This window comes from Mus pahari, chromosome 21, assembly GCF_900095145.1.
Source record: "Mus pahari chromosome 21, PAHARI_EIJ_v1.1, whole genome shotgun sequence".
Lineage (NCBI taxonomy): Eukaryota > Metazoa > Chordata > Mammalia > Rodentia > Muridae > Mus > Mus pahari.
The window spans coordinates 29248866-29268728 of record NC_034610.1 but is presented as its reverse complement, the minus strand read 5'-3'; the positions used below and the strand labels follow the sequence as shown (position 1 = coordinate 29268728).

General features: G+C 44.6%; 1 protein-coding gene across 1 annotated transcript in view; it reads right to left on the bottom strand.

The window, feature by feature from the left end:
* Positions 1-961: 961 nt before the first annotated feature.
* Positions 962-19863, bottom strand: part of Ccdc170 (coiled-coil domain containing 170) — a 56993-nt gene continuing 38091 nt past the window's right edge. The window contains exons 9-12 of the mRNA XM_021220884.1: positions 16278-16451; positions 13495-13737; positions 3291-3527; positions 962-1135 (exon numbers count right to left, since the gene is read on the bottom strand). Coding sequence (XP_021076543.1) covers positions 962-1135; positions 3291-3527; positions 13495-13737; positions 16278-16451 — 828 coding nt within the window. The remainder of the gene's footprint in view (positions 1136-3290; positions 3528-13494; positions 13738-16277; positions 16452-19863) is intronic.

Below are 19863 nucleotides of genomic sequence, written 5' to 3'. Positions count from 1 at the left end.
TGTGTGAATTGGAAGGCCACTCAGAAATCTATAAACAGGTCCAGTTACTACGTGTCAAATTGTATGTAGACAGACAGACAGATAACAGAGAGTTTTTGTGGGGCTGGAAAGATGGATAACAGCACTTGCTACTCTTTCAGGGGACCTGAGTTCAGTTCCCAGCACCCACATCAAGTGTTTAATAACTGCCTGTAACTCTAATGCCAAAAAATCTCACTCTCTTTATGGTTTCTGCTGGCCCTTGCGTGTGCGCGAGCACGCGCATGCACACACACACACACACACACACACCTAAATATAAAATAATTTTAAGTAATATTTTTAGAAAACTTCTGCACATGGTTATCTTGTCTTAAGATTTAAACTCGTCAGTAATACTCTAGCTAAGATGCTCTGCTTTTCTGAACTCTGTGCACATATGTCCCAATGTAGGCATGAATCTAGGAATTCCTGTAGGTCTCAATGTGCTAACTAATGAAGTAATAGGTGGTTTTAGTGCTGAATATTTATCTAGGACTGTAGGACTGGCCTTTTTTTACATTCACTTACTCTGTGTGTGTGTGTGTGTGTGTGTGTGTGTGTGTGTGTGTGTGTGTGTAAACACTTAAGTTACAAAGCATGTGTATAGGTCAGAGGACAGCTTGCAAAAGTCACTTCTCTTCCTTCTACCATGTGTGTCCCAAGGACAGAACTCAGGTTGCCAGGCTTGGCAGCAAGTGCCTTTACTTGCCAAGCCATTTCTCTGGCCCTAGGGATGGCACTTTGGGAGACCTTTTCACCTGTGATATATTCTCACTAAGTCATCAGAGAATATATTAGTCACAGACTATGGCTGAATTTAAAAAAATATGAGGGATGTATGAACTGCACAACTGATGAATCGTACCCCATCCCTTAGTTCCTCCCTCAGAGAGGCAAGCGATAAGTGCGGAAGTTCCACGTGGCACCGTGAGCAGCTACCTTACTCAGCGGCCATGTCTTTGAGGCAGGCACAGGGGACAAAGTGGTGGTGGTGGTGGTGGTGGTATGAATGGATCAGTCTTTCCAGACATTTGATGATCTCATAGTCGGGAAGAGCGAGAGAGGTCATGTTCAAACCCAGCATACTGGAAACCACCTCCCTGAAGTCCGCCAGCTGCAACAGCAAGCGGAGACACATTAGCTGGGAACGCAAACACAAAACATACCACCATTGCTGGGTCAAGTGCACCAACAATAGCAAGAAAGGAACCCCCAGATTTGCATGAGGTAGGCAAATGGCCCACTCCACCCTGAGTTCTCTAAAGTATGAATAAGGAGGCTTGCCTGCTAAATGACCTCTAAAATCCCTCCAGGTTCTCCAAGCCTCAGATGTTTCATAATCTCTTGTGTGTCAGCGTGTGCATTTGCTACTGAGTCGATCCCCCCACCCTCCAAGAGACAATCGTTTCTGAGACTCTGACCTCACTAAGTCTGTTTGGAAATCCTGGATGAGCAAAATGATTAACTCAGAACATGCTCTGCGCCCTGGCAAGGGGATCTACAAATGTTGATGTGAGTGGAGAAACATTTCTCCATTTGAGACATTAACAGGGCAATGGGTTTCTGAAACCCAAGACAAGGAGTAAGCTGTTGAAAACAGGAGGACTTCTTGGTCCTTCTTAAACTAAAGACTGCCACCTCAGTGTGTGGTTCTAACACTGGGCTGATCTGAAGCTACTAGGTGTCTGGTAAAGGGAAAAGTAGAAGCCAGGGGCGATGGTTATAATGGGCCCCACTGTTCTAGTAAATATTATTCTGGGGGGGTGCTATATTTCGCATTTGAGTACATGGCATCACCAGACCAATCGCCAATATATCACCTCTCTTCACGTTCTCCCAGGGTGGTTTCCATTGCCATAGGCTACCATAGACAAAACAGGGGTACCTAGGTGAGCCCTCGCTAACTATCTTCCCTTTCAGAAAGGATGGCATGCACATCAGGAGTGCAGCCTGCAGACGGAGTGCCACCAGAAGAACACCATCCAAACATGCCAACCCCACATTCATTTATCTCCAACTTCCTTCCCATGAATGATCCAGCCTGGGAGATGAGAGGTTCTTATATGCACATGACACCTCCAAAGCGCATACAGAAGCATCGTCCTCAGTGGGATGGTACTGGCTATGTGAGCTAATGAGGCTTGGTTGAGATCATGATGATAGCTTCTCTAAGACAAAATTGGTGTCCTTATCAATGGATAACTAGAGTTTTTAACCATTTGAGGGTTTGGGAAGACATCATATGTAAACTTGACTCTCAAGCCTATAGACCTAAGAGAAATAACTGTCCTGCTTATTATGAGCTGCTCTGACTCCCACACTTTGTTAAAGCACCTAAAGAGAATGAGGTACCAGCCTAGTTTCTCAAATGTAAATGCTTCCCTCAGAGTTTCCCCACCTCTTGAACATGGCCAAAACTCACAATTCCTGAGATGTTTTCTTCCTGAGAACGCTTGCCCTTAGAGTTTGGCTCTTCCCAGCTCTGCCTGACACATGAGCCAAAGCAGAATGGAGAAAAGAGAAAGAAAAAAAAATCCCTAGGACCAGAGTCCGTCCTCTGCCCTTTTCAGCTTCAGAAAGTGACACGCTAGTCAAAGGCAGTAGGGGTCAGACTGCCCGGGACAGAGTTCTTTATGTTTGACCTGATGTGCTCATGAGATAAGATTCTCCTTGTAACCAGCCAGCCAGCCAGCGTGTACTTTTTTTTTTATGGCTTACATCTGCGCTTGGTCAACCATGAAGTCTGTGCCACTGTTGGAGATTGGAGGCTGTTTCCTGTAGCTGATCTCTGTGGGAGATAAGGCTTCGCTGAGTTCCAAGGCCTGCTTAACATTAAATGTGATGAGGCAATCTCCAGACAATTATCAAACGCAGTTTAAAGCATCTCATCACCCCCCAGATGATTGATTCACACTAGCTTTCTAATGCTTTGATAAGAGCATTCGTTTTTGTTTCTTTCTTATAGTCTATGTCATGAAGCATGAACTGGCCAAGAAACTCATAATGATCATTGGCTTGCCAAAAAGATGCTGAGGAATGGGCAGACCTGTTGAGATGATATAGAAATCTCTACATATTGTGTTGGAAGAAATGTATGAATAACGCTTTCTTTGAAAGCACACATACAAAATTAGAAGACCACAGAGGAGCTAAGCATGGTCCTGCACACAGATGGCACAAAGGTTCACAGAGCAGTCCAGAGCATTAAGTGTGTGACTACGCATATAGCTTCTCAACCATCCTGTCCTGTCCTGAAGATCTGTATCTACCTGCTGTCCTCTCCTCTCTGCTTCATCCAGAGACTTCCTCAGGGTCTTCAGTTCAAGGCTGGCCAACTCTATCATGGCTCTGCTTCTTTCCTGGTGTGCTCGAACCTCCTGCTCTGTGTTTTCCAGCTCAGACATGACCAACATGAGCTTTTTCTCTGCGTTCTCCTTCATCTTCTCCAGCTCGTCTCGGGATTGATTTAAGTCTTCAATGGCTTTGGTCTGTTCCAAGGTTTTAATCTAAGAAGTCAAAAGAATGACGGTCATTTCCCTTGTTCTTCCTTAGGAGAACTGGATACCAAGATAACTGGGAAGTCAGTGGAATTCACTTAACTTTTTTTTTAATGAATGAACAATGGACCTCATCCCAAGCAGCTACATGGACCTTACAAGATAGCATAGGCTGGATGGACATGGCTTCAGTCCTTATAAACAATAGAGTGCAGTATTTAAAACATCAAGCCACTAAAATGGCAGGCAGCATGGCTCTGGAGTGAGGTGACCAGAATAAACCTGGGAGCTAGTTGGACTTTCTGTGCTAACCAGTGGAACCCCCGTGCCTTGCAGATAAACAGCAGCAGCAAAATGCCTCCTCTTCTTGTGGCATCACAGGGGGCCCCTCAGGAGGTGTCTCTCATTGCTGTGGGGGGGGAGGGGATCTCTATAGGCAGTTACACATTCAGAAGAGTCTCCAGATGTGAACATGAGGCAAAAGATGCCATTGAATCCTATGCAAACAAAGGGCAGAGATGGTCCCCAGCTAGAGACTCACTCCAGAGCCTTAAAGCCCTCATGGAGGCTCCTGGGATGGGGGATGTGTCCTTGGGAGTTTGAGATCACACTAACTGCTTACAAAATAACTCAAGCAAGGAAGTGTCCCATCCAGCACAGCTCCAAGGACAGACCCAATGAAAGTGAGGGAATGAAGAAAAGATGAAAAGACAGAGAGACAGACAGATGACAGACAGACAGACAGACAGACAGACAGACAGACAGACAGACAGACAGATGCAGAAAAACTGGGATCAGGTGGTCTGTGCTCTCTGCTGGAGTAACCACATTACTGCAGAAGCTCGGCAAGCTTGCTATATAGATTGCACAGAGAGGCAGAGCTATTGCATAGAGCTGGACAAGAAGGTGGATTATTTCATATAGATAAACAAGCAGGCAGGGGTTATGGTATACAGCTGGATGGAGAAGAAAGGTTTGTTCTTGGAAGGAACAGTCTCTGTGGGGGAGTTATCTTCAGGCTGTAAACATCAAGAAGAAAGCTGTGGTGGTCATTTTCTGCACACACCATCAACAACCACACTTGGACCAGTGGAAGCCGTCGTCCTTCTTCCATGTGTCTGAAACTGAGTCAGTCTGTGGCCATGAATCACAACATGGATGGGGTACAAAAGCATCCCTGGGTGAATTAAGCCAGGCACAATGGAAACTGTGATAAACATTTCACCTATGAGATTCATGGAACAGGCTAACTCAGACAAAGGCAACAGGCGTCCCCAGGGCTGGGGAAAGGACGAGTCAGGAGTCATTGTGCGATAGAAACAACAGTTTGTGGTGATGGCAAGAGCTGGAAATGGGTGGTGGTGATGTTCTTACAGCCCTCTGGATACACTCAGTGCTGTTGAAGTGGATACCTAGTATCAGCTAAGGCGCTGGGTTTCGTAATATGCTCTTTCACTGAAACATTAAGAAATCTGGAATAGTTTTGTAACCGCAAAGATTTGTGAAGGACGATTAAGACTAAATAAACAGGCCTGCTGGCTGTTGTAGTCTGTGGACTGACGCTTCACTGAGGAATTATCTAGAGCCAATTGCCCTCTGGGGATATCTGTTCAGGAATGTCTTGATTGCCTTAATTGAGGTGGGAAGACCCAGACCAGGAAAGGCAGTGCCTTTAGCTAAGCAAAGTATCCTAGTCATAGGAGAGGGGAGACACCAAGCTGAAGGCAAGCAAGCAAGCAAGCAAGCAAGCATGCATGCATTCGTTTCTCTCTGCTCTTCACTGTGGAGGTGATAGAACTGGATGCTCCAAATTCCTGCCGCTGTGACATCTTTGCACTGATGGGCTGTAACCTGGAATTGTAAGCTAAAATTAACCCTCATCTTCTAAGTTGCTTTAGGTCGAGCTACTTTATCACAGCAACAGATATAAAATTAGGATGGTGGTGCATGCTTTTAATCCCTGCACTTGAGAAGCAGAGGCATTAAGATGTGATGTTCAGGGCCAGCCTTGTCCACACAGTGAGTCCAGATCAATCTGGACTACATAAGAGATTACCTCAAAAAAATCCAAACAAATAAATACAAACAAACTGCAAGACAATAGACACTGAGATGTTTGAATAAAAATAAAAATAAAAATAAAAATAAAACAATTACAAACATTATCAGGGAGTTAGGGGACTTAGAACCTTCACATACTGCTGGATGAAATATAAAATGGTGCACTAATATGAAAGGCAGTTTTGAAAATGCTAAATGCATGACCCATCTATCAACCCCCCCCCATAGCTGTAAACCAGAGAGAAGAAAAACCATGCCCACACAAAAAGTTGCATAAAAAGTTCATTACCCATAATCACAAGTGGTGACCACCCAAATATCCATCAACTGATGGATGGGAAAATATAGTATAGCCAAACAATGAAGTGCATTATAGAGTAGACAATGAACCCTAAAAAATGTCATGCCAAGAGAATGAAGCCGGTTGCCAAAACCACATGATTATCTTCTTATGAAAGAGACAGAGAAAAGATCTGAGGCTAGTGGGAAGGAGGAATGGGGAGTTATAATTTATGGGTACAGAGTTTCTTTAGGTATGCTAAAAATATTTTGAAATTAGATACCGCTCAAATAAGTCTGCAAATATACTTTTTAAAAAAAAAAACACATAACCTTTGGAAGGTTCCAGAAGACTTTACACGATACAGGAAATCAGTGACTGACGGGTGTGCTTTTCAAAGCTATACATCTATCTTCCTCAGTGCCCTCTTCACAGTCCGCTCCATATCCACCCTCCTCTACCACCACAGTGTTCCACAGACATTCACAGAACCAAGCAACTATAAATGACAACTCTGAAACTGTGAGCCAAATACTTCTCCTCCGTCAGTTTGCTTATATCAGGCGTGTTCAATCTCAGAGACAAGAAGGCTGACTACCAGGAAGGGCTAGACTGATCCCCAGATCAGAATGCTGACAGAAAGTGGAGAGGCAGACAAGAATAAATTTGGACCACAGGTGGAAGCTGTAGTCAGGGGCTAGCACATTCACCTGGTACTGGCCTTATGATACATTTTCACTGTGACTGAGATGCTGATGGGTGGATGACGCCCAGTGCCCTGATGTGAGGTTCTCAGTATCTCATTAGAAAATAAGAGGAAAACTAGGAAACTACTCTAAGACATCATTTGGAGGAAATGTGACTGTCTGAGCCACACATGAATGTCTAGCAGGACAATTAGACATATCCTACTGGTATAAATTAAGGAAGTCTGCGTCAAATTCCAGTTGTTAAACTCACAAACTAAAAACCAGCGTCACTAGTCTGTAAAAAGCCAAATTTCTTTTGCTATGGTCTGAAGGCTTGTGCCCCCCAAAATTCAAATGGCCGAGAAGCACTTAAAGAAGTGTTCAACATCCATAGTTATCAGGGAAATACAAATCAAAATGACCCTGAGATTCCACCTTATGTCAATCAGAATGGCTAAGATCAAAAACTCAAGAGACAGCACGCGTTAAGGATGAGGAGGGACGCTCCTCAAAATCCTTACATCCTAACCTCCGAGGAGATTCTGTGAAGGAGTGGGCCCTTTAAGAAGTGAACAGGTTGTGCTTCAACAGGAATAGATACCTGGGGTGGTTTGAACAAGAATGGCCCCCATGGGCTCGCTCATGTGTTTGAATAATGGTTGGTCATCAAGGAGTAGACACTTTGATGGGATCAGAAGAATTAGGATGGGTGGCCTTGTTGGAGCAGACTTTAAGGTTTCAAAAGTCTAAGCCAGGCCCAGGATCTCTCTCTCTCTCTCTCTCTCTCTCTCTCTCTCTCTCCCTCCCTCTCTCTTCCTCACCCCACCCCAAGGCTCAGACTGTAAAGGTCTCAGAAACTTCTCTAACACCTGTCTGCTTGTCACCATCCACCCATGATGATCATGGATTAAGTCTCTGGAACTGTAAGCAAGCCCCAATTAAATGTTTCTTTCTTTCTTTCTTTCTTTTTTTTTTTTTTTTTTTTTAAGAATTGACTTGGTCATGGTACTTCTTCACAAAAAAAGAACAGCAACTAAGATGCTTGTATAACAAACAGGAACAAGGCACTGTGTGCCCTGATGAATCAGAGAGAGCTTTCTTGCCGCCCCCTTACGCCATAAGCGGACACAGCTAAGGTCTTGTGTGAACCAGGAAGCAAGATTGAGCAGACATCAAATCTGCTGGCAACTTTCCCTTGGGCTTCCCAGACTCTAGAACTCTGGGGACTCTGTTGTTTATAAGCCACCCAGCTTGTGGCATATACTCGAAGACTACGACATTTTTCTAGACAGGGGCCAACAGCAATAGCAAGCGTGCTTGACCTCATGACCACTGAACCGTTCTCTGGGGTGACACCAACTGTCTTGGGACTCTGACAGCAGCTGTCAGCTTGCAGTCTAGAAGTCAAAAGAACACCTTCTACAGCTCTGGAAATATACAGGAAATAAAATGCCAGACCCTGGGATGAGGGCGGCACAGAGAAAGGAGTGAACAAAACGGTGGAGCAGGCACTCAGGATGGGGAAGGCACGGGTCTGCATGAGCCGACCTTGGTGATTATTCATGGCTCCCACCCTGTCAAATCCAGTGTCCAAAAATTCTCTCAGTCGTGGTAATTCCTGAGTTTGCTGATTCCACTGTAGTGAGAATTTCTTTGTTCTAAAAAAAAAAAAAAAAAACCTTGGGGAGTTATTAAGGGTGGTGTATAGAGAGGATCTCTTATAAGCAACACCTATCAATAAAAAGCCTATGGTCAATGAGCTGAGGCAGGAAGTAGGAGGTTGGACACTGGCAGGAAGAGAGAGAATTCTGGGAAATAGTGAGAAGATGTGGGAGATTCGAGGGCCAGACGCTAAGGAAGATGCAGGCTAGGACAGAAGGAGAGGTAACTAACCAGCACCTGACTGAACTCAGGATAGAAGAAGGGGAGATTCACCTCGGAGTGGGGTGCATGAAGCCAAAGAGACGTAACTAACCATGGGAAAGACACAGAATAGATTGAATATGTTAAATAAGTTATAAGCTAGTTGGGGAATGAGCCAAAGTTTGCAACCTAGGCGTTTATTAATAAACAACTAGTCTCCGGGTTGTCCTTACAGAAGCAGGGGCTGAGAAGGAAAAACTGATTTATTTTTTACAGTGGTGAGTCAAGATGTATGCAAAGTACCCTCCCACGATGCAGCTTTCCATTCAGATTGAGAAAACATGCTGGGATGTCTACCAGAGGTGGTGGGCCGGTCACAGCTCAGAGACTACAAGTGAGCTGTAGACAGTCCTAGTGAGAAGAGGGGCAGACTCTGCAGAGGTTTTATCACAACCCAGAGGTGTCAGGTCCTTGTATAGCTTAGGTCCCAGAGCCCTGACTTGGCGCAGCCAGAGGGTAGGAAATGGCAGACACATGCGCGTGCATCTAGAACTCTCAGCTGGAGAAGCCACAGCGCCCAGGCAATCAGCATTACATAGAGTGGAACATAGAGGTCAGGCTGTGGCGTGGAGCTGAACGTGGGAGCCAGGCTACTACCTACAGATAAACAAAGAGGTAGAGTTATTATATACCAGTGAATAAGGAGGCAGATGTCCCGATTCTCAGTAGGAGCAGTCTTCAGGCAGTAAGTAACATCCAGGGGGAGAAATCTAGCAGGGACATTCTCTGAACTGTCCAGTCTGACCACAGAAAGGCTTTGCCAGCTCTCTGAGCCTCTCACCAGGGAAGGCTTTACCACAGCCATGGGCTGAGCCATGAGTGCCTTGAGATGCCCGTGTTCACGTCAACGGCACACGTTCCCTCAGGACATCACTGGTCTCCTACTCAGAGGACCGCTTGGATTCTCGTCAAGGGACGGGGGCAAGGAAGGGAGCGGCAAGTCAAGCCACCAGGACAGAGCTGGGAGCCAGCAGGAATGACGACGGAGACTCTAAAGTCAAGCCATCGAGCCGAGAGCAGATTCCTGGGAGTGGGGTGGGACTGGGTTGGTTTCTTTATCCCCCTGAGGGAACTTCTCAGACCAGCTCAGAGTTCAGTGAGTAAGCAACTGGCCTCTAATTTTCCTCCAGCAGGACAGAACTGGCCATAAACAAGATTAATGTGCCACGGGAGGCCAGCCAGGACAGGGAAGGTTCCCAGGGTACCATTCATGGTAAACACTGTGTGCCAGCTGCTTCCCAGGGAACAACTATGCAGTCTGGTGGGCAAGTCTTTCTTACACAGAAGAGTCAAAGGCTCAGACAGAAAGGTGATTAAAGCTGAACTCTTAAGTGTTGGCTGACTGTAGGGTCTAAGTCTCCAGATGCATTTGTCAAAGACAATGTACTAAAAACCCCTGACAGCTGTCAAGCATGGGCCTCTGTATGAAGTGGGCACAGCAATGTTCCAAGGCAGTGGTTCTCCACCTTCCTAACACTGTGACCCTTCTGTTCCTCATGTGGTGACCTCCTACAACTATAAAATTATTTTCTTTGCCACTTCATAATGGTAATCTTGCTATTCTTATGAATTGCAATGTAAATATCTGTTCACGCCCTGGCCGGGGGGGGGGGTCACGACCCACAGGTTGAAAACCACTGTTCTGGTGTCTTACTGGCCAAAATAGATGCTGTGTCCACACAGACACAGCTCTGTGGGGAAGATGTCCCACTCTGCAGTCGCTTTGTCCCTTGTAACACACATTCTGGGAGCCGGCAGCACAGTTACCCTCGCCCCCAAAAAGCAAGCACTCTGCCTTTGCAGGCCCTGCACCTGTGCAGGAAGAAAAGCAGTCCAGGCGGCCTGGGGGGGCGGGGGGGTTAGAAGCATTGACTCCACAGAAGAGGAATGGAGGACGACAGTGGCTGGCTCGGAGCTCGCTCCGTGGGGAAGAACTTGAGGAGAAGCTTCTGGGCAGTGGGAATACGGGAAAGTCAGAGAAAAAAGCTTTGCTGCGGCTGGCAGCTATTGTCTGCTCTGATGCTTTCTTGGGAGACCACAACGAAGACACTCCCGTGGCTCTCCCGTGGGGTTGGGAACTGATTTGGAACCACAGCTCCTACCAGGGTTAGGCCACGTGCTACAGGCCGACAGTTAAAGCTCTCCACTAGATAGTTTATCTTCCTCTCCTTCTCACCAGCCAGAATTAAGACTTATTCCACGGGCTGACCTCATTTAAACAAAGTCAAGAGACTAAGTCCCTGCCCATGGAGACATAGAACTGTTATATCACTCCAAAAAAATAGCCAACAGGTTGTTTTTCAAGTCCTTCCTCCTGGCTGGCACCTAGAAGGAAGCTGGAGCCCCAACAAGTATGTGGGGCAAAGAGATGTTTCTGAGGATGAGAGAAGACGAAAGCATTGGGTGGGATGCTCAAGTTGAAATCAGAATAAGCTGGGCTTCTGATGACCATTACAGGGTCCTTGTAAATGTGTCACATGCAGTCCCGAGCGCATGTGTGCCTGTGTGTGTGCGCACACACACAGTGCTGAGAATTTTACCTGAGGCCCGTACATGCAAGGCGAGCACACTGCCATTAAGTTACCGCCCCAGCCCTTGACTCTTTTCAGTGAAAAAAATAATTAACATTCTTCCTGTCTGAGCCTCTGACGTTGTGGGATGTTTCTGTGCATTCCATGGAAACTGGGGGCAGGCACTAAAGCAGCTGGCCATGGAGAGATTACACAAAACCTCTTCTACATCGCCTAGAATTCTGCCACAAGATTTCAGTGTTTGCAGTCGCTTATAAGGTGACACTTCTGCCCAACTGTGACTGCTTTACTGATCCCAGGTTAATGAGAAAAGAATGAAGGGGGGGTGGTTAATGCATAAATCATACATTCACACAACCTGAAGGCCAAACTACATCACCATGTGCAGAGGGGTTTCACACTAAGAAGATAAAACATGTGGTAGACCAAACTCCTTCATGAAGGATACAGGGCAGGACACACTCAAAATTGGCCACCACACATTCTTGTTAATGGTGATTTTAGTGACACAGTGTTAATCACCAGTGTTAATATCATTAACTGTTTTAGTTTGAGTCTTCATCCTCTGATCTCTAAATTGGTTCTGGTTTCACAATGGCAAAAATGTAATGCAATTAACAAGGCTACGTACGTACGTACGTAGTCTTACGTGTCCTAAGTAAGCACTGTCATAAATTATTCTAAATTTAACACAAGAAGGATGATCTATGCAAAAAAAATAGCTTTGTCTTTCAAAAATACTTCCATAATATTTAGATCTGCATGCCAAGATAACTTTCAATTTGTTTTTTCTTGGTCTAGAACTCAAGGGAAACCTTAATACATAGGTCTTACAAGGAAATATTCAGACAACCTGGAGCCAAGGTCTTCAGCCTTAGTTTTCAACAGACATGGAAATGTACATGAAAGCTGGAACACAAATATTCATAGCAGCCCCAAACTAGAAACAACTCAGATATCTATTAAAGACTAGATGGACAAACAGGAGGTACTACAGCCAAGTAGTGGATTATTATTCACCCATCAAAAGGAAATATAGTCAACTTGGCTGGGCCACAAATGTCCCACATTTGAGAAAATGGTGTTCTAGATGTTTCCTGGGGGTGTTTGCAGGTGAGATTAAAAATAGGTCTTTTTTTTTTTTCTTTTGCTTCAATTGCTTTGCCAACACAGACTACCAGTATGGAGCCTAAGATGTCTTCAAATGCATAGTGCCTGTGCCTGTGCCCCTGTGCCCCTGTGTGCCTGTGTGCCTGTGCACCTGTGCGCCCCTCTGCCCCTCTGCCCCTCTGCCCCTCTGCCCCTCTGCCCCTCTGCCCTTCTGCCTCTGCCTCTGCGATGTTACAATTATAATTGAGACTCTAAACCTATTTCAAGGCAGATTTTGCCAGCTAATGTGGGTGGATGTCTTCCAATCAAATGGAGTCCTAAGTATAGGCTAATTAATTAATTAACTAATTAATTAATTAAAATAAACCTCTCCTGAACAAAAGGAAAATCGCTAAGCCAAAGTCCAGAACTGAACTATATCTGATGTGAACTAGAATGGTACCTGTCCATCTCCCGTGTCTGCAGGCCTTTTCTATGGGATGTTTTTGTACTGGCTAGTTTTGTGTCAACTTGACATGAGCTAGAGCTACATCCTTCAGGGAAGACGAAGCCTCCATGGGGAAATACTCTCATAAGATCTGCTGTAGGCAATCCTGGGGACATTTTCTTAATAGGTGATGGATGGAGGAGGACCCAGCTTCCTGTGGATGGGGCCATCCTTGAGCTGGTAGTCCAGGGTGCCATGAAAAAGCAGGCTGAGCAAGCCATGAGGACCAAGCTAGGAGCAGTACTCCCCCATGGCCTCTGCATCAGCTCCTGCCTCCAGGTTCCTGCCTTGACTGCCTTTGATGATGAACTGTGATAATGGAAGTGTACACCAGAAAAACTTTTCCTCTCCAACATATTTTCCATCACTGTGTTTCTTCCCAGCAATAGTGACCCAAACTAAGTCAATACCCTAGTTCTCAGTAAATAGAGTGTCTATAACTTTCTCGTTTCCTCCTAAACACATTCCTGTCTAAGAGAGACCCCTGCCACTGGCCTGCAGGAAATGGAGATATTAGAGACACTTGGGTCTTTCAATCTGACCATCAGACTGTTGAAACAATGGACCCCAGAGAAATGGGAACTTCCCCAGGAATCTCACACATGGAGAAGGAAAAGGCTCCAGACATCAGTCAGGTCACTTACAGGATGAGACTTTACACACTGAGCCATCTCGCCAGCCCCATCCTTTTTCCTTCTTCTATTTGAGGCAAGCTCTCATGAAATCCAGGCTGGCCTTGAGTTAGCCATCTAACCAAGAGTAACTTTGGACTCCTGACCTGCCTGCTTCTACCCGTCAAGTGCCAGTATTACAGGCACACACACGCTGCCATTCCTTTGTGTGTACTTGGATGCGCCACAGCAGAAAGGAGCAGAGGAAGGAGCCATCCACTTGCCTTGAGTTCATTGGTGTCCGCCAGTTTGGCTTTGAGCTCAGTGTTGTGCTCCTGACACACACTCAACTCCTTCTGCATCCTCTCCAGCTTCTTCTCCAGCTTCCTCATGGCAAGATGGGCTTCGTCCCTCTCCACGGCCAAGGCCGAGCGCGCCTCTTTCTCCTGCTGCAGCTGGGCAATTTTCTGCCGAAGGAGGTTCATATGCACTTCTTTGCTCTCCAGTCTTTCTTTCTGAGTCTTTAGCTGGTTTGATACAAATGGATTTTTTTTTTTGAAGAAAAAAAAATAATTGAACAGTCAGTAAATATAAATGAATTACTCAGATAATGTCGATTTTTTTATCTGTACTTCAATGAGACTCATTTGCAAACCATCAAAAAAGGTCACTGGGTTCCTTCCCCTGATTGGATTTTTGTATTCGTATTTTTTCCAAGAATTAATTCTGTAGCTACAAAGTACGAGACAAAAGAGCCCCCAGAATATATGAGAGGAAAAAAAGTCAGTTCTCCACAGCTGCTTCATCCAGTATTCTGTGCCTCATAATCAAAATGTAAAATTACTTCTAAGACGAATAAAATAGGCTTATCAAGAGCAGAATAAGTAGAAAATAATAAGACACAGACCGATCCTCTTCAGAGCTCAGTGGCCATGATCCCTGCACCCGTGTTTTAGGAAACAAGAGCAGTCCCACATCATACTGAAGACCTGCCCTAGTTAATCTGAACCCCCTTAGAACCAGGCTGAGTAGTCCCAGGGGCACAGGACAATATAGTCTCACTGAAGGATGTACCCAGGAGACTTTTAAGGGAGCTTTGTTTACAAACTTTGACTCTCAGAAACAGACTTCATGTTGATTTCGCTTCTTCAAACTCTTTGTGTTATGTAGGTGTCCATGAGCCCCTCCAACCAAGCGGTGGGTAAGGTCTTAGAACATCGCTTATGCCGCCAATCGAGTTGATGAAGGGAATTTGAAGGGTTTGTAGGAAATGACTCTGAGGGAGAGCATCTCCTGAGCTCTGCCTGTCACTTCACTGGGCAGATGTTAAATCCAGGCAGTGATGTCTTTGATCGCAAACACTGGGAGCGGGGATAGAGAAGAACTGTCGAACGCCCAGGCTGACGACGTAACATTGTCCCTTAAGTGTTATGACAACATTGAAGGACTTACTGAAAAAAACTACCTTGTGTTTCTTGCCTAACTGCGACAGCTGTGTCCACACCTGGGCCACGCCATAACAAACCTTCCTGATAGTTCTCTAGCCAAATCCCTTTTAACATTTTTGAATAATGGTTTCATTTGCTCTTTGAAATTTGCCAACATGTATATGATGAATTTTGATCTTATTGAAACCCTAGTCTACCTATGACACTCGACCTCTCTCCTACTCCCGCCAGGACCTATCACCTACCTCCTCCCGACCATAGCCCTCTGTCACCCTTGTTTTATAATCATCATTATTATTATTACTCCTATTGCATTCCCACAGAATCTATTAAGTGCTGACTGTGTTCCCATGGGTGTGGCCCTATCTGATTTTTCTAATACATTTTTATTTAATGTGTGTATGGTGGGGGTGGTGCATGCATGCCACAGCATATGTGGAATATGGAGGCTAAAGAAAAGCCTCTCATAGATACCATGGGTCAAACTCAGCCTGCTCCCAACTCCCCCTCTCCAGCCACTTCATATCAAATAGCACTCACTCTGATGCAAATGCCCACTGACAGATTCTGTACACTGGTAATTGTAATGATGATATAATCCTTAAGAAGAAATAGCATTGGGTATTAAGAGAGGAAATCAGTTCTCTGAGGAGATGTGAAGAAAGAATTGCGGCCCATTTCGATGTCCCTGACAGCGACCAGGTTTTCTGTTTTTTTTCTCTCTCTAGAGAGAACTCCCAACACAGTGAATGTAGTAGAGGCCATGTGAGAACAGAGTTTATTCTGAGACGGGAGTTCAAATTTTCTGCCTCCTATGTGAACTCCTCTGTGGGGTATATGTCTTTCCTGTCATAATATGAAGAAAGAGACAGGAGCATGTGATTTGCCCCAGGTTACAGCATCTGGCAGAGTCCAAGGACCCAGCTGTGATCCCCTGTACAGCTTCTATACAAAATGTTTCTCCTAAGAAGCATTATGAGAACACATCTGTGTTTCCTTTCTCTCTCTCTCTCTCTCTGATGCTGATAACTGTAAGACTAATAATTATGCTTTGTCCCTTTTATTTGTTCTTTCATTCATCCATTGCTCTAAACCATTTCTAACTCTGCCTTCAACAGGATGAAAAGAAAGCCCTTCTCTCTCTGCTTTCTGGCTCAATAGAGCTGGTACACACAGAACTGCTCAATGCCTCCAGCTTTCCTTTCATTCAAAAGAGCAGAAACTATGAACTTCATGTCTACATCTGCGAGTCTCTCTTGCAACCAGGTTTGGCCAAGAGAATTGTGGCCATGCTATAAACATAACTTCAGCTAGCTTCTCCCAGAATCTCTTTTTACAAGTCATCATTTGCATCTTTGGCTTCCCTCTTTCCCTCCTCCAACCTTCTGTGTGAAACACAGACAACTGGTTCTAGTGACTATGTTGGACCATGGAGGTGAAGATTCACGGCAGGGAAGGGCTGCCCTCAGATCTTCAGAACTGAGACTCGGCTTCTACTTACATAACTTCATAAACTGCTTCTTGAACATGCTACTGATCGTGGTGGGAGAAGATCATTTAAACACTTGGGCTGTCCGGTAGTTTCTCTTCTCAGTACTATGAAGGGCAATGTTGCCTACCTTCCTCTGTAAGTTGTGAGCCACGGTCTTGTTTTCGATGACAGCACTGCTCTCAAGGCGAACTAACTGCTCTGTGCGAGCCAGAACTGCATCCAGACGCATGTCAAAGCCAAGGTCAGCAGCTATGTGGCCCAATTTCATTTTCTCTGACAGCTGGTCCAGAAACTTCAGATACTAAACCCAGAAACAGAAATGAAGAAGGGACATGGAAGTTAATGTGTGGTTTTCCTGAATCCTTCCTTCTCTTTATCACAATCTTACAGGTGGTTATCGTTAAGGCCGTCTCAGAGCCTTGCTTCTGACCTTTAAGATTTGGTAGTGAACATTTGAACACATTTAATGATCTCTACCGTCTTCCTGTCCAAACACTCTGGACTTCCCTGGCCCATAACCTGGACATCAGTCTAATATCAAACACATTTTTAAGCTCTTCCATTTGACGAATGAGCTACACCTCTAATTCTACCCCTGGTCTCTCTCTACATGTCTTAGCAAAGAGCCACTAAAGCCTTGCCTCTCCCAGGCTGTCCCAGCACTTAGCTATCACTTCAAAACCAAAGTCCTTCATAAATACACGAAAGCTAAACAAGAGGTTTTGGGTGGTTTTGTTGTTATTGTTGTTTTGTTTTGTTTTGTTTTGTTTTAGTCAAAATGCTTTAACAAGGCTGGAGAGGTGACTCAGCAAGAGGACCAGAGTATAAGCCCCAAAACACACATGTTTAAACCAGCCAGGCACTTAATGTGCCTCTGTAATTCCAGCATAGGTTGACAGGGCCAGGAGTGTGCCTTGGGACTCACTGCCCAGCCAGGACAGCCAGGTCAGGAAGTTTCAGTGGGAGACCCTATCTCAAGAAGTCAGACCAAGAACAACTGAGGAAGAACATATTTCCAACCTTTGGACTACTCATAAACACACACACACACACACACACACACAGAGTGGGGAGCTTTAGGAAATGTTCTTTAAAGTGTTTAATTCAACATAAGTAAATAGCATTCTAAAGCAGAACTGTATGAAATTTGTCAGTTTGCATTCTTTTAAATATTTGACTTATTTTATTGTGTGTTTTTGCTCTTGTGTCTGTGTGTGTGTATGTATGTATGTTTGTATCTATGTATGTGCACCACATGCATGCAGTGCCAGAGGTGGCCAAAAGAGGGCACCACAGCTTGAGTTCCAGACATTTGTAAGACACCATGTGGGTAGGTGCTGACAGGGCCCTCTATAAGAGCAGCAAGTGCTTATAACCCTAGAATCTTTTTAGCCCCCACAGTTCATATTTTAGCAGACTAAACTCCCTCAGAGCTTAAAGATCTTCCTTCATTTAATTGGTATTGTTTATCTGAGCACGTTCAGACACAGACTGCTAACTGTGTGCTGAATGAGAGCATTAATCCATCATGCTCTGTGATAATTGCAGGATTGGAGTCTAGTTCTGATATATCCTTGTTGTTGCAGTAACTCCTCAGCATCTGGCACTTTCAGGCAATTAGATGTTGAAATGAGAATAATTTCCTAAAGTTTAAGTGTATCAGCTTAAAGCCCAGAACTATCTATATTTCAGGCATCAGGATGACATTATATGTAAGTGTATATATTTTCCAATTTTGTTAAGTAGCATACAGATAAATACAACTTAATCATCTGTATAAGCTACAGTAACTACCAACACAGCATCATTCACTATGCTTTGATGCCACAGACAATGTTATTAATGTGATGTCACACTGTCAGTTCCTTCTTGCCCTGGTGGCTCTCCCTTTGGGATTTTATTTAATATCTTATCTGTGCTTGAGCATGACGTAGCTCCTACCGATTGTATTTTAAGTGGATGAAGAAGATGTATGCCATAGATCAGTAGGATTCAAATGGCCATCCTACCAAAAGCAATCTATAGTGCAACCCTGATCAGAATTCCAACACAGTTCCTCACAGAAACTGAAAGGACAAATTTCAATATGAGAACACACACACACACAAAGATAGCTAAAAACAATCCTAGGTAATAAAAGAACTGCTGGAGGCATCAGCATCCCTTATCTCAAGTTGTACTGCGGAGCTGCAGGAATGAAAAGTGCGTGGTATTGGCATAGAAACAGGCATGTTGACCAACAGAGTTTGCACTGAGGACCCAGAAATAAGTCCACATACCTATGGACACCGGCATTCAGACAAATTGGCAGACTACTGGGAAAAGATCTTTGCCAATTACGTATCTGAGAGAGGCTTAACATCTAAAATTTTTAAATCTCTTTCCGTTTCTATATGTGGCCCATTTGCTCTGTGTTACTCAGCTCTACAGCAGGCACGAAGGGATTCAGTTGGGACCAAACCAAGGTCCTACTGACTAGGTGGCTCTTTCCAGGACTTTAACTGGCCCATAAAATGACAGTTGATGGAGCTGGAGACAGCCCAGCAGGTGAGGGTATAGCCTGCTCTTGCTAAGGACCTGTGTTTGTTTCCCAGTACCCATTCAAGTGACTCACAACCACCTCTAACTCCAGCTCCAGGGGAGCAAATGCCCTCTACTGGCCTCCTCGTGCACCTACATTCATGTGCAAAGATACACACACACACACACACACACACACACACTTAAAAATAAAATAAATCTTTTATTAAGATTGCAGTTGAAACACTTTTGATTTCTTTTTTCTGTTTTTTGTTTTGTTTGGAGTCAGGCTATCACTATGTGCCCCAGGCTATCTTTAAACTTAATATGTATCCCAGGCTATTCTCAATCTTACAGTCCTGTGACTTAGCCCTATACAGGCATGCCTTACTGGCTTAAAAACCTTTAACTGTATAGACATAAAGAGCTGCTGTGTGTTTTATTCATTTGGATCACAGGTTAGGATGAGTTAGAGACAATGTATCCCACTCTGTATTGCATGAGCCTAGATCATATTTAGCACTTAATCTCTCTACATCCTCACTTTTAATTTTACATGAACTTGCCCTTACTACTTGCATCTGTGGAAAACTCACGGTGGACATAATTAGCTTATGTAATTTGCTTTCATAACTGAAAACTATTTTGGCATAATTTCAAATAAGACTAGTAATATATTTATATGGTAAGAAGAGAAATCAACCTACACAAAGATGGGTCCTAAGGGCTCACATTTGTAATTCTACCTCTTAGTAAGGGAGGTAAGAGAATTTCCACAAGTTCAGGGTCAGCCTGGGCTAAAGAGTGAGTTCCAGGCCAGCGTGAGCTCTAGTGTGAGGTCCTGTCCTTGACAGAAGAAGAGGGAGGAGAAGGAGAAGGTGGAGGAGGAGGAGGAGGAAGAGGAGGAGGAGGAGGAGGGAGGATCATGTCCCCATAACAGAAGAAAGAAGTTGTTATTCCTGCCACATCCCACACCATCTCCATCAGAACACTAGTTATATCAGTGATTCCCTTGTCCACCTGCCTCTTGTGGACTAGCATCTCTGCATATCTGACCCCCAATGTAGCCATGGTACTACTTCCTCAATCTCTCTGTCTTTCTCTGTCTCTCTGCCTCTCTGCCTCTCTGTCTCTGTCGATAGATAGATAGATAGATAGATAGATAGATAGATAGATAGATAGATAGATAGATA